Below are 14,842 nucleotides of genomic sequence, written 5' to 3'. Positions count from 1 at the left end.
CCCTGCTGGTCATCTATGAACATTTGAACATCTTGGCCATGTTCTGTTATAATCTCAACCCGGCACAGCCAGAAGAGAACTGGCCATCCCTCATAGCCTGGTTCCTCTCTAGGTTTCTTCCTAGGTTCCGGCCTTTCTAGGGAGTTTTTCCTAGCCACTGTGCTTCTACACCTGCGTTGCTTGCTGTTTGGGGTTTTAGGCTGGGTTTCTGTACAGCACTTTATGACATCAGCTGATGTAAGAAGGGCTTTATAAATACATTTGATTGATTGATTGATTGATTGATACAACCCAACCAGGTTAACCTGTCTGCCAGTGTCCATAATATAGGCCTATGTGTGATTGAATAATCTATTTGTGATTCAAGTCAAATGAAAGTTACCACCCTGCTATCACTAATTCAAACATATCAGACCTGACTTATTCCAGGAAAGAAGGGATGAATGCATTCCATTGAAATTTGTGGCATATTATGAGAATTTATGAAGTGTCCTGTCACAATTGCCCTATGCTAGCACTAATAATTGTAATACATTGGTTTTAAAGCGCCTGTTAAAAATAAAATAACAAGGACACTATACAACAAAAAATAAGAGAATAAATCAAGGATAAAAACAAAATTGTGAGTAGCTTAATGTCTCTTGTGTTTCAGATCTAGCCAAAGCATTGGATCTAATGCTTAGTGTACACAGAAGGTCTGCTCTGTATGTGGCTGCCTCCCAGGAGTACTCTGAGGCCCCACAAACACATCCCCATTTTACCATAACAGGTACACTATAGTGTTAAGGTGAGAGGCTAAGGCTCAAAATAGTAAATATGTTTAAAAACAATAACTCTCAGAATTTGTCAAGATGTAACACATATTTGATGGGATTTCAAATGGGATGTTTTTTTTCCTCCAAATTGAAAATACATTTGTAGGTCAAGTTTGTGGTCAAGGTAACTTTGAAAGTAACCAGTTGGTTCATACAATGTTGCATAAAAATATACAAAATAATCCAGTCTCATGGTAAAAAGTTAAGTCAAACCTTTACATTCATGCTTTCAGCCCTCAAAACATTGGTTTTCAAGCTCAAGAAAAATATTTGAATTACATTCTGGTTTAAATGGAGAGGGAATTTGTTTGCAATCATTTCAAAACAATGCACATTTTCCTTTCTATTTTAAATGTTAGGAGGATGGTCTTTTTCGGATTCCAAATATCTGTATGCACAAATTCGCCTCAAAGCTCTCATTCTCAAAAATTCGAACCATAACATTCTCACACATACTGTGTGCTAGAAGTACTGCCAAACAAGGTAGTTGTAAAGTCTGTCTGGTTCATGTCACTTTGTATATGTAGGCGATGATGTCTAGCTGGCACTGTGTATCTTAATGTTGGCTGTAGCTTGGCTGGTAAACTCTTTGGCAGGATTCTGATTTTCACTTATTCACTCTCCTTGTTTCCTACAAATAGAAACAGATTACTTCTTTTTTATCCCCTGCTTTTTCCACACGAATACCACTTGTTGGACTTAGAAACAGTATAAAAGTAAACAGTAATCTTTGATTTCAAATGATGAAACCAGGGAGTGTGAGTGGGTGGTACGTTTAATGTGTCCAGTCTCTAGGGGCTCTGTGCCAGTAATATTAAATATCTTCTGGTTTAAAATGGCCCCTATTCCTTGGTTGGCATTCATTTTGCTTTGTGAACCAGTTTTCTTCACAACCCCGGACTGGGGGTTGTGTTTAAAACAGACAGGTGCTGTACACGGTGACTTTGTGACTGATCTCCTGCAGCAGCTCTTTGACAGCCTTCTCCAGATCCACCAACTGGTTGGCCTTGTCTTCCAGAGTCTTCTGGTTGTCCTCATAGGACTTCTCTAAATCTGGATGGGAACCAAAAAGGAGAGATCCTACCGTCAAACTACTTGCTCAAAATCACAGGATGTGTATTATCCCTCCACACACTGGCTTTATATTCAGAACATGTAGAACGTCATGCAGTGAATACACACACTTGAGAAGAGAAAGTTAGAGGACCTGCGTAATTTCATGTTCAACTCTTGATTGGAAAAAGTGAATCAACATGAAGATGGAGATCTCATAGGTATTACAAACGGATCATGTTTATATATCCACTAAGCAGACACCATTGAAAAGTAGGGTCTGTGTAATGTAATGTTTGTGGTAAGGTCTGCCTCAATGGGTTGTAAGGACATATCATGGTTGGACCCTAATGGTGTGTGTTTTAGGTAGTGAGTTGTGATTGTACACTGAACAAAAATCTAAACGCAACATGCAACAATTTCAAAGGTTTTTCTGAGTTACAGTTCATATAAGGAAATCAGTCAATTTAAATAAATAAATTAGGCCCTAATCTATGGATTTCACATGACTGCGAATACAGATATGCATCTGTTGGTCAGAGATACCTTTAAAAAAAAAAAGTAGGGGCGTGGATCAGAAAACCAATCAGTATCTGATGTGACCACCCTTTGCCTTATGCAGCGCGACACATGGAACATTTCTGGGATATTTTATTTCAGCTCATGAAACATGGGACCAATACTTTACATGTTGAGTTTATATTTTTGTTCAGCGTATTTGCATGCAAGGTGCTCCCCAAGCTGTTGTGGAAGATTTATGTGGTGCATGTCTATGTGTGTGTGTGTGAGAGAGAGTGTCAGTGTGTGTGGATAGAGACCTGTGTGCATATAGCCAGTGCAGGTATGTGTGTGTGTGTGTGTGTGTGTACCTTTCAGTAGCTGCAGCTTGTCACTGGCCTGTAGCAGAAGGTCTGTGGCTTCCTGCTGTAGAAGCTCCGCCCTCTTCTTGGCGTCGGCCACGCCCCCGGCCTCCTGTTTGATCAGGTCCTGCACGGTGCTGTACTTATCCTTCAACTCCGAGTCCAGGTCCTGCGCGCGCACACACACAACACGAACAGTCATATGCAAGGTCAGCAGTTTATTGAGAGAATAACAAGGATGAAAAATAAACCACAAACTCTCACATCCCAATTTAACACAAATTAGCTCACAAACCTTTTTGACCTGCTCAGCTACTTTGTTGATGCTCTCTGCATCTCTCTCGGTTTGTTCAGAGCTAAGCGAGGTGTTCATTGCCTTCTCTTTGAGCAGTGTGATGTCTTTCTCTAACCACAGCAGCCTCTGGGTGGCGTTGTTCAGCTTGAACTCTGAGTCCGCTGTCTCCGACTCCACCTTTTCAGAGGTAAAGACAAGCACAGGGTGTCTTCATGGTATACTTGTACATTTTAATGGGTCAAATACTTTTGCTGTGCTTGATTTAGTTTTCCCGGTACATGGAACCAATGGATTAGTCCCAAAAGTTCAAACTTGCTGTGTGTGATAAAATGGAGGATGTTGACTCACTGAGGACAGGAGGTCATTTGTGCCTTTAATGTCGGTGGTGGCCAGTTTGATGGCCTCGGCTGCTGCTTTCTGGGCACGCTCAGCCTCTTCCAGAGCCTGCTTCACCATCTCTGCTGTTTCCCTCACATCTGTGGCCTCTTTACTGTGGGACACACACAGAGGGAAAAAATAATAAGCCCACCAAGCACCAGAGTGTGTGTGGAGTGCCTGGCTTTGCACACATGCCTCATCATCTGTGCTCCGTTCAAGGATAATCTTGACAAGTGTGTGTTAATGTGTGTCACCTGGCTCTGCCTGCCTGCTTCAGTAGGTTCTCGGCTCTCTGCACATCGTCAGCGCTCTGGTTGAGGATAGTCTCCACTTGGGCCAGGTCTCGCACCCTCTCCCTGATCTCGTCTGTCAGATTCTGGAGCTGGGCTGGCGTGCTGGGCATCTGCATGGCCAGCACCTCGTTGGCCACTGCCTCGATGCTCTCCATGTCTGCTGCATCCTCTAGGGGGTGCCACAGGAGAGACAAGGGTTGTACTAAGCTTGTGAAAGGGACAGTTGTACTAAGCTTATGAGACATTTATAAGTTACAATCTTCTAGAATCAATGGGAGAAAATATTTGAAACATTTAATTGAAATTACAATTGAACAGCTGGATTGTACCTTTAAGTGACAGGTTAGTAAACATATGTAGTTGATTGGAGGAGTAGACATACGTGTGAGGAAGTCTTTGATCTGTCGGATGAGGCTGCGCAGCTCCTCATTGCTTTGGTCCACGCGCTGCTTGGTCTCGTTTGTCTTCAGCAGCACGTCCTGGGCACTCAGCTTGGCCTCGACTGCCTTCACCTTGGCCTCTGACACCTGGACACATGATCACACACAAACAGGTTAGGAACCAAAGTGGGTGTATTTCTTGTCTAAAGAGAGTTGGTTAATTTTAATTCAAAGACAGGATCTCACCATCTTGGAGAGCTTGTCCACCTCCTCCATGGCCGTGAGGATCTCCTGGTCAAAGTCCTTGGCCTTATGCCAGGCATTGTTGGCCAGGGTGACCAGACCGTCACACCCCTCGCCCCCACACCTCCTGTTCCCCTCAGAGTCCACACAACTCAGACCCCCGCACGGAGAGTCTGCACACGCCTCACCAGCAGAGCTGCCGCACGTCTGCAGAGAGAGGCCCAGTAGAGTGAAAAGAGTTGACAAGTTCAAATGGGATCTAAGCATATGCATCTTGACAAGTTCAAATGGGATCTAAGGATATGCTTCTCATTCAATCAAACCTATCATTCTTCCTGACCTACACAGAATCTTTGATTTAACAACTCAAGAAAATGTCTTGTTTTTACTGGTTTTATCTTGCAAACTGGGATTTGATTGAGTCCGATCTGTGTCAAACTCAGGTCAACATCAGCAAGCCAGTTTCAGGCCACAGTTATGGCCTTGCTTGGCCTTACCTTCTCGCTGAGTTCTGATAGGTCCAATGTCTCCAGCCGATCCGCCAGGTCATCCAGTCTCTTGGCGTGTTCTTCCTGCCTCCTGTGGAACTCGTCCCTGGTGTCGTTCATCTTGTCCTCCGTAGCTTGTCGTAGAACGAAAGAGCTCTCCACGGGGTTGCCTGGGTCGGTGGTGGAGGCGTTGGCCTGAGCCCCAGCATCCAGAGACTGCTGGTAGTACTTTGTGACACTGTCTGTCGCTCCTGTCATTACAAAAACAATTTTCAATTTCACAGAGTTGACAAATGGAAGTATAATGGACATGACATTGTATATCACAATCATCAACAAGTCAAACAGCCTTGTCCCAGTCCCTTACCCCGAACATCAGAGTTCTTGATTAGCTCAACTTGGTCCAGCAGCTCCTTGACGGTGCGATCCAGTTTCTGGGCGTCCTCTTTGAGAGAGTCCAGTTTGGTGTTGGTGCTGTTGTCATCAGATGATACTTGGGCCAATGCCTCCTCAGTGAGGTTCAACTTGTTGCTCATCTCTTCCATTAGATCTCTAAAGAACAGAAATGGATCATACAGAAATATAGGTATATTATTGCTTTTGATATGTCTACTACTGCTTTTGCTATTGATAAATATTGTCAATGACCCATTTTGACCCCACCCTTCGACCCCACTTACGTGGCCTGCTCCAGTAGCTGCTGTATCTCTGACAGTGGCTGTGTAGCCGGGTTCTGGGCCAGGATAGTTCTTATGGACCCGGCGCTCTGCTCCATATTATCTATGGCATGTTTGTATGGTCCGGTGATGCCGCTGGCCTTGATGGTGTTCACCTTGTTGACCAGCCTGTGGGTCTGGTTGGTCAGCTGACCTACGATCACATCCCAGTCGGCGAAGCACTGGTGGCAGCGTTCGCAGTAGGGGAAGGTGCCAGAGTAGCCCCGGGCGCAGAGATTACAGCGGGGACCAGACACACCCTCCAAGCACACACAGTGACCATTGGCCTTGTTGCACTGCTGCTCGGCAATGCCTTGTGGGTCACAGTCGCACGCTGCAAGGCAATAGGAAACATAGGTTTTACTACTAGTCTAGCCTTTTTTTTATTCAACTCTAAAACTATTTCAGCATGACTCAAAAAACATCACTTTTTCTACAACACATTTTGTTCCATCCTGATCCTGACTAGTCAGTCACCCTCCGGAGATCCTGAATGGGAGGGAGACATTTCAAACAGGTTGATGATGTCCCATAACAATGGACAAGAGCCTATAAAGCGGTCTTACAAAGCCAGGGAAGTGCATTTAAGTAGCCCGCTTCTCTCTCGCTAGACATCTTGACCTCAAAGGACACGTCTGTCTCGTCAGGTCAACTTACAAACTCATTTAGTTTATTGGGATCCTCCTAAAATCATTTCAAAGTGCTCCACTGTGGAGAGGGGAAAGGACAGGAGCTCCTGTTGCTTTATGGGTTGTAACCTTTATAGGTTTGTAATCACATGTTAACGTGTCAAGCACAGTTAGCACCCTGTTGTAAGCACCTCTGAAATGTGGACTAGCAAGCCTAACCTTTGGTTCTAATAATAGTTTTGACTTCATTTTCATTATAATTCCAGTTCTTTAATGCTAGCTAAATCTGCTAAATCTACTGGTAAGCCAACATGTATTTCTGGGTGAGTGTCCATTGGGAGAGTTAAGAGTGGCCAGCTGATGTATTGACTGGTGGATAAAATGTTTTCGGGGGAGTTTCAACTAGTAAAGATGATGTCAGCTGAAATTCTGGTGAGCCAAAGATCAATGAACCACAGCCATCCACATTAACCCAGTGACCTTAGGGGGGCTGGTTTAGTGAATAGGATGGGATGGAGAGAAGGGGAGTGGAGGAGGAGGAATGGAGAAAGAAGAGGATGTTTGCCCACTTCAAAGCCTCATTAAGGGAAGTGTGTAGAGAACAAAGGGGCCACCATGGGCCCCTACAGACTCTGCAAACAACCCCCCAGGAACCACTGATGACAACCATATATCTAACTGTGGTACCTCCTGTGTTTACTCTTACACACCAACTTGAAGAATCTATGGTGAAGTGTACATACTTTCTTGCACACACCACACACTTGCAGAACCACAAACCTTTACAAATGTGTAGATGAACACACACCCTGAAAAATTACTTTTAGTCACCTCAGGGTGCTAAAGCAACAAAAGAGGAGGCTTAGATGTGTGGCGTAACCCTCCTATAGTTTTGTAAAGCAGGAGGGTGAGGGGCCTAGGCTCAGTGGAAATATGTAATGAATGTGACCTGTCCTTTTGTCTCCCCTGTCTCTCTTCCTCTGTGCGTTAACTGGCTGTGTGGGGAGTCACTCACCAGTCTCCATTATCAGCAGACAGCCCCAAACTAGGGCCCCACACACCACACTACAGCACCACCCCTGAAGGTCCCCATTCACACAGCCCCCTCCCCCACTGCAGATTAAAGCACTGCCTCTGTTTACACTGGGTGAGGGCTTTGACACACAAAATGGCCACATAGGCCAGGTACGGAAGGGAGGTAAATATTGACCCTCACCCCCTACCCGTCAAAATTAACAATGGCCCTCAGAGCAGATTAAACACACTACAAGCAATATGTAAAGGGAACTGGAATCCATGGTGCAATAAGACATGGCTGATTAACACAGGCTTTCTGCTGTTTCTTACAAAATCGCACACATTTTTAATAAAGGCCTTTTATAGAAGATAGCTGGACCTCTTTTCTTTCTTTTCTACACAGCATCTGTTGTATGTTACAGGTCAGATAAGATGATTGCGAGCAGACAGGGCAGGGAAATTCCAGCTGTTTTTGCGACATGGATCCCAACGTGGCTTCTATTCCTCTGTGTGGGGGGATGATGGGGGCACATCAGTAAACTACATCTTTAATGGTCTACAGCTGGAGCAGTCTTTCACCATGGGCCAACACACACACACACACACACACACACACACACACACACACACACACACACACACACACAGTCCCAAAGGCTTTGATGGACAAGAAACAGTGGACATGGCTCCCACAGGCAGAAAACTGTCTTCAAATGGTAAACTGATGTGTTTAAAAGGGTCAAATCACTGCAAAAGCCACAAAAATGGCTGGATGTGCACAAGAAAGTAACTGTGATATCAATTAATGTGACCACAAATTGAGCAGTTGACCATTCCCTCCCTTCATTGAATTGTTCAGTGTACAACGTTACTATGTTTCAAGGGAAACTAACATACCACAAACTAACAGGGATCTGCAACATTTGAAGCTAGTTTTAGTGTAATGTTTGGCTGTTGGACTGATCCAGATTAGGGGTATGTCAACATTAGTTGCGGTAAACGAGGTAATCCGATATCAGGGAACCAGAGCAGACTTCCTTCTCCAAACAAACAGTCAGGACTGTCAACACAGATTCTTCCCCGCAGAGCGAAGAAATACAAACCTTTCCGGAATGCAACACTCCCTGCTAGTAGCAGCAAACCACAAGCCTGAGAAAACTGCACTGTGACGGGACAGCAAGGACTTTTATGACGCATTTGACATGGTGCAGCCTGCCTGGAAGGAGTTCGATGTTTAAACAGCTGTCAAAGTGACCTCTGCAATTTTAGTTTGATCACAATCATTTTCAAATTTCATTGGTAACAATGTATACAGAAGTTTAAAGTAGATTCAACTACCACAATGGGCCATTTATACAGTCGCTGCACGTTTCCACTCAAGGGACTAGCCTACATCAGAAGCCAATTCATGTGTCCTTCAGTAGATAATTAAGCAGGCTGCTCTGCTCCAGTGACGCTACCCTGGGACAAAGGGTCCTTTCTGTCAGCAGCAAGCACTGTGTTGGACAGCTGTCCCTCCAACAGTACACCCCATCAGAACAAAGGTGCATTGTGGGGGACGGCAGGATATTGGGAGGCTCGGACAGATCCCCCGCCTGTTCGTCATAGAAACAAAGACGTCGGGTGAGAGAGCACATCTGGCCTTAATATTGGCACCCAAAGTAAGGAGAGGATGCTGTGAGTTTCTCCACCACAGCTGAAACTCCTACACATTCCCATGATAAGAGGCTAGGGGAATGGGGCTGCTTGTAATATCTCAGTGATTAACACTAAAGGCCTGCTTTGTGTGTGTTGCAATTTAAAATAGTTGGGATGGAGCTTTCTCACACACACACGCACGGCACGCAGGTGCGTGCACACGCACGCACACACACTCCTTAATGTGTGTCAAGATGGGGATTTAGGCAGTGTAATGCCAGCACGGATAACTACTATGCTGCTGATTGAGATGTGGCAACTCACCATTGCATTTGACTTCAGGGTCTCCCCAGAACAGCTCTCTGCACTCCTGACACATTTTACCCCCAAAGCCAGGTTTACAGGAGCACTGGCCACTCAGCTGTGGACAAAACACATAAATATTAGTAATGTGACATTAGGACAGGATTAAAGAGACAGGAGTATTAAGACCCAACAGAAGACGGGTGTGGCCTTGTGAGAACCCACCTCGTTGCAGGACGTTCCAAATGAGTGGTTGGGGTCACAGTCGCAAGATTCACAGCCCCTCTTGCTGGCCATGTTCCAGGTGTCGGGGGCACACTGGTCACAGTGCTGACCCACCACATTTGGTAGACACTGGCACTGCCCGCTGCCCAGATCACAGTGGCAGTCGCCCACTGCCGGGCACGTGGCTGGGTTGGTACCCAGGTGGTTACACACACACTCTGAGGGAGAGAAGAGACGTCGCTAGCAGGTTAGCAATTGGACAATGACAACCACTCACATTGATATGACAAACACATAAAGAGTTGCAAGTTAACTTTTTTTACTCACTTCTGCAATTTTGTGTGAGGGCATCTCCATAGTAACCCAGCTTGCAGCTGTGGCAGCCTCGACCCTCGGTGTGGTAGAGACATTTGAGACATTCACCCGTCCTGGCATCACAGGACTCCTGGTCCAGCATGTCAATGTTGTTGTTGCACTGGCATGGTTGGCACTGCCCGCCGTTCTCATGGGGATTTCCATAGTAACCTGGGGCACACTCCTCACATCTGGCACCTGTAGGGGAGAGGAAAACATAGAGGAAGAGAGAAGAAACGAGAGGTAAAAGGGGGAGGAGAGAGAGCAACGTGCTTCACCAAAAACAGTCACCACTCACCTCTACAACAACACATCTTTTCACCTATCCTCACAATCAGAAATAATAACTGCCTATACATTTACTGCCACAATAACATATGTCCTCCTGTCAAATCAAGCCATATATCAAACTGTAAGTGTACATGGCCGGCAGCTATACATCATGGAAAGTCACCAAGCTTCCACATTGTAACATGAATGCATACAAATCTACTGCTTCCTAGGAAACAGATCTGAACAGAAGCACTTTGACATGAGTAATCCTGCCATGCGTCGCTAGTTTACAGGGTGCTCTATACATCTTGGCAAGTGGTTGTTATTGGCTGCCTACCTCTGTATCCAGGGCTGCAGATACAAAACACCTGGTAGTGAGAGTCCAGACCGTGGTAACATCCACCGGCAAACTGCCGCCCGCTACCTGGCCCGTCCGGACACATACAGGGACGACAGTGGTCCCCTGAACCCAGGACAGGGTCGCCGTAGTAACCTTCCAGACACCTGTAGAGAAAAGGCATAAGGTGGTTGGTCATAATCACTCTATCATTCACATGCATGTCTATAATATCTAAGTTATCTATGTTTTAGGAGACTGATTGACTACCTATTCTAATGCCGACCCATCCAGCACATACACCAATGAACCTCCTTAACCCTTGACCACTGACTCCTCAACCAAGACTAACACTTGTCTGACCTCTCACAGTTGTGCCCGGTGGTCTGTTCTCGGCAGACCAGGCATTCTCCAGTGTAGGGGTCACACTGCTCAGTGTGGCCATTGCAGGTGCAGGGGCGACAGTTGGGGAAGCCCCAGTGTCCCGGCAAACAGTGGTTACACTGACGGCCGTATGCCCCGGGGATACAAGCACACTGGCCAGTAGCCTCATGGCAGAATGCATGCTCCGATCCCTGGGGATTGCAATCACAGGCTGGGGGGAGAGAGCGGGCAAAGAACGTGATGAGTGTCAGATTCAGTGCCTGTATTGTGCAATACAAAGCACATGCACTCAGTCGCTTTTCATTCAGTCAAACTCACATCTGCAGCCACTGGGTCCAAACAGGTAGGTGGCAGGGGAACATTTGTCACAGTTCCTGCCTACTACATTGGGGCGACACTGGCATTGCCCGCCACTGGCATCACACACCGTGCTGAGAGAGCCCTGCGGGTCACACTGGCATGCTGGGAAAACAAATACAGGAGGAAATATTAAAGAGAGAGTGAGAGAGGGAGGGAATGGGCTTAAAATTGAGTTGAACACATAATCTGGAATGATCTGTTCAAATGGGGGCAATAGTTGCTGCTGGATACATGAGTAAGGTATTTCACCCAAGCTGTTTTGAATATGGTATAAGTACTAACTGTACATAAAACTCTGGTTAACCCTTTGTCTCAATACATCTTGCTTCTGACATACTAACAAAGGTTTGTTTTATTAATTAAGGCGATTGAGGTATTTAATCAACAACACTTTTAATATATATTACCCTTACAGGCTGCAGGGCCTGTAACCTTCTCAATAGACAAGTGGAAAGGAAGAGAAAGCCAGGGACCAGACATTCCATAGAAGACATTGAGTCCATGTGGAGGAGAGAGACAAGTGAACTAGTATTCACTGGGTCACATCATTGGAGGGGGATTTTAGGCAAGCATGGGCGTGTGTGTGGTGTGTGTGTGTTCAAGCTTACGTACATGCAACCTTACAGAGTGTAAGTGTTGTGTCCCTATATCCACTAAACATCCCCCGAGCGGGTACTGACATGCTCTGAGCCAGACTCTGCCTAAGCCTAGACTCATTCAACACTATCCTCTGAAGTCTCTGCTGTCCTCATAAATCTGAAACTCCTCTAAACCACTATTGTTTCAGGGGACACCACAGCAATGTGGGAACCTTCAGATTTTTTATATATACATTTTTTTAATTCACCTGTATTTAACCAGGTAGGCTAGTTGAGAACACGTTCTCATTTGCAACTGCGACCTGGCCAAGATAAAGCATAGCAATTCGACACATACAACAACACAGAGTTACACATGGAATAAACAAAACATGCATTTAATAATACAGTAGAACAAAAGAAAACAAAAAGTCTATATACAGTGAGTGCAAATGAGGTAAGTTAAGGCAATAAATAGGCCATGGTGGCGAAGTAATTACAATATAGCAATTAAACACTGGAATGGCAGATGTGCAAAAGATGAATGTGCAAGTAGAGATACTGGGGTGCAAAGGAGCAAGATAAATAAATAAATACAGTATGGGGATGAGGTAAGTAGATAGATGGGCTGTTTACAGATGGGCTATGTACAGGTGCAGTGATCTGTGAGCTGATCTGACAGCTGGTGCTTAAAGCTAGTGAGGGAGATATGTGTCTCCAGCTTCAGAGATTTTTTCAGTTCGTTCCAGTCATTGGCAGCAGAAAACTGGAAGGAAAGACGACCAAAGGAGGAATTGGCTTTGGGGGTGACCAGTGAAATATACCTGCTGGAGCGCATCCTACGAGTGGGTGCTGCTATGGTGACCAGTGAGCTGAGATAAGGCGGGGCTTTACCTAGTAGAGACTTGTAGATAACCTGTAGCCAATGGGTTTGGCGACGAGTATGAAGCAAGGGCCAACCAACGAGAGTGTACAGGTCGCAATGGTGGGTAGTGTATGGGGCTTTGGTGACACAACGGATGGCACTGTGATAGACTGCATCCAGTTTGTTGAGTAGAGTGTTGGAGGCTATTATATAGATGACATCAACGAAGTCGAGGATCGGTAGGATGGTCAGTTTTACGAGGGTATGTTTGGCAGCATTAGTGAAGGATGATTTGTTGCGATATAGGAAGCCGATTCTAGATTTAATTTTGGATTGGAGATGCTTAATGGGAGTCTGGAAGGAGAGTTTACAGTCTAACCAGACACCCAGGTATTTGTAGTTGTCCACGTATTCTAAGTCAGAGCCGTCCAGAGTTGTGATGCTGGACGGGCGAGCAGGTGTGGGCAGCGATCGATTGAATAGCATGCATTTAGTTTTACTTGCGTTTAAGAGCAGTTGGAGGCCACGGAATGAGAGTTGTATGGCATTGAAGCTCGTCTGGAGGTTAGTTAACACAGTGTCCAGAGAAGGGCCAGAAGTATACAGATTGGTGTCCTCTGCGTAGAGGTGGATCAGAGAATCACCAGTAGCAAGAGCAACATCATTGATGTATACAGAGAAGAGAGTCGGCCCGAGAATTGAACCCTGTGGCACACCCATAGAGCCTGCCAGAGGTCTGGACAACAGGCCCTCCGATTTGACACACTGAACTCTATCAGAGAAGTAGTTGGTAAACCAGGCAAGGCAATCATTTGAGAAACCAAGGCTGTCGAGTCTGCCAATAAGAATGTGGTGATTGACAGAGTTGAAAGCCTTGGCCAGGTCGATGAATACGGCTGCACAGTAATGTCTCTTTTCGATGGCAGTCATGATGTCGTTTAGGACCTTGAGCGTGGCTGAGGTGCACCCATGACCAGCTCTGAAACCAGATTGCATAGCGGAGAAGGTACGGTGGGATTCGAAATGGTCGGTAATCTGTTTGTTAACTTGGCTTTTGAAGACCTTAGAAAGTCAGGGTAGGATAGATGTCACGGGCGTCGTAAGGATTGGACCAAGGCGCAGCGGGTAAAGTGCTCATCTTCGTTCTTCATTAAAGAAAACACTTAAACAAAATAAACTGACGACAAAAACAGTCCAGTAAGGTGCACTGGAAACAACCACCCACAAAACACAAGTGAAACAAACACAACTAAATATGACCTCCAATTAGAGACAACGACAACCAGCTGCCTCTAATTGGAGGTCAGTGCCAAAACCAAACATAGAAATAGAAAACTAGATAATAAACATAGAAATAGATAACATAGAACCAAAACCCCCAAAAACACCAAAACACACAAAACAAACACCCCCTGCCACGCCCTGACCAAACTACAATGACAAATAACCCCTTTTACTGGTCAGGACGTGACAATAGATATAGGTCTGTAGCAGTTTGGGTCTAAAGTGTCACCCCCTTTGAAGAGGGGGATGACCGCGGCAGCTTTCCAATCTTTGGGAATCTTAGACGATACGAAAGAGAGGTTGAACAGGCTAGTAATCGGGGTTGCAACAATTTCGGCAGATCATTTTAGAAAGAGAGGGTCCAGATTGTCTAGCCCTAGATCTAGGATAGGCAAATTATTTATGGGACTAGATTATTGCACGCAGAACTTGAAGACTGTGGTTTAGACGCTCTGATCTTTACCAACTGCTAAGACTGGTGTAAGACTTAAAAGGGACCTGCGAAACCACAGGATTTGTAAAGACGTGCAGCAATGTGTAGATGAGGGACGTACATCTGTGCAGGAGACCTCATAAAACCTGCTAAGTGAGACAAGATTATGTGACTTTCACAGCTGGGAGGATTTGAACTCATACTGACTGCATTCCCAAGAAAAAATGTATACAATAAAATCATATCACACTTAGGTCATATTTCAACAACAATTCATTCTCATTTAACTACATGTTGCAATTTAAGTGCCGTGATATAGATGCTATGTTTAGTTTTCCTTGATGCTTGCATGTGTAAGAAAAGTTTTCCTCAAGATAATAGAGTATTATATTTGACTACATCCTTTATATTATGTTATACTCTTGTAATCTAATCAGACCACCTACATGAATAAATCCATGAAATCTGTCCTACGATAGCATGGACCCGGTATATACTACTAGACTGGCAGCAGAGACAAGTTCTCACTCTGTCTGGCAGGGTAGGAGATTTACTGCTGCGGCGGGCTGAGAAAGTTCCTCTGTGGTCTTTTCAGTGTGTCAAGATCCGAGAGGGCTTATAATCAAGCTTAGGGCCCCAGG

The 14,842-nt window shown here is 45.3% G+C and overlaps 1 protein-coding gene across 1 annotated transcript in view; it reads right to left on the bottom strand.

Annotated features, from left to right (window-relative positions):
• Window positions 1-459: 459 nt before the first annotated feature.
• The window catches only part of LOC115197499 (laminin subunit beta-1), a 36,554-nt gene continuing 22,171 nt past the window's right edge, over window positions 460-14,842 (bottom strand). Inside the window, exons 18-33 of the mRNA XM_029759113.1 lie at window positions 11,000-11,143; window positions 10,661-10,892; window positions 10,298-10,464; window positions 9,661-9,885; window positions 9,334-9,551; window positions 9,130-9,226; window positions 5,486-5,855; window positions 5,173-5,357; window positions 4,815-5,056; window positions 4,321-4,524; window positions 4,077-4,221; window positions 3,656-3,863; window positions 3,372-3,513; window positions 3,024-3,200; window positions 2,738-2,897; window positions 460-1,868 (exon numbers count right to left, since the gene is read on the bottom strand). Coding sequence (XP_029614973.1) covers window positions 1,729-1,868; window positions 2,738-2,897; window positions 3,024-3,200; window positions 3,372-3,513; window positions 3,656-3,863; window positions 4,077-4,221; window positions 4,321-4,524; window positions 4,815-5,056; window positions 5,173-5,357; window positions 5,486-5,855; window positions 9,130-9,226; window positions 9,334-9,551; window positions 9,661-9,885; window positions 10,298-10,464; window positions 10,661-10,892; window positions 11,000-11,143 — 3,056 coding nt within the window. The 3' untranslated portion in view covers window positions 460-1,728. The remainder of the gene's footprint in view (window positions 1,869-2,737; window positions 2,898-3,023; window positions 3,201-3,371; window positions 3,514-3,655; window positions 3,864-4,076; window positions 4,222-4,320; window positions 4,525-4,814; window positions 5,057-5,172; window positions 5,358-5,485; window positions 5,856-9,129; window positions 9,227-9,333; window positions 9,552-9,660; window positions 9,886-10,297; window positions 10,465-10,660; window positions 10,893-10,999; window positions 11,144-14,842) is intronic.

The sequence above is a fragment of the Salmo trutta genome, chromosome 7 (assembly GCF_901001165.1).
Source record: "Salmo trutta chromosome 7, fSalTru1.1, whole genome shotgun sequence".
NCBI lineage: Eukaryota > Metazoa > Chordata > Actinopteri > Salmoniformes > Salmonidae > Salmo > Salmo trutta.
This window is presented reverse-complemented; position numbering and strand designations above follow the sequence as displayed.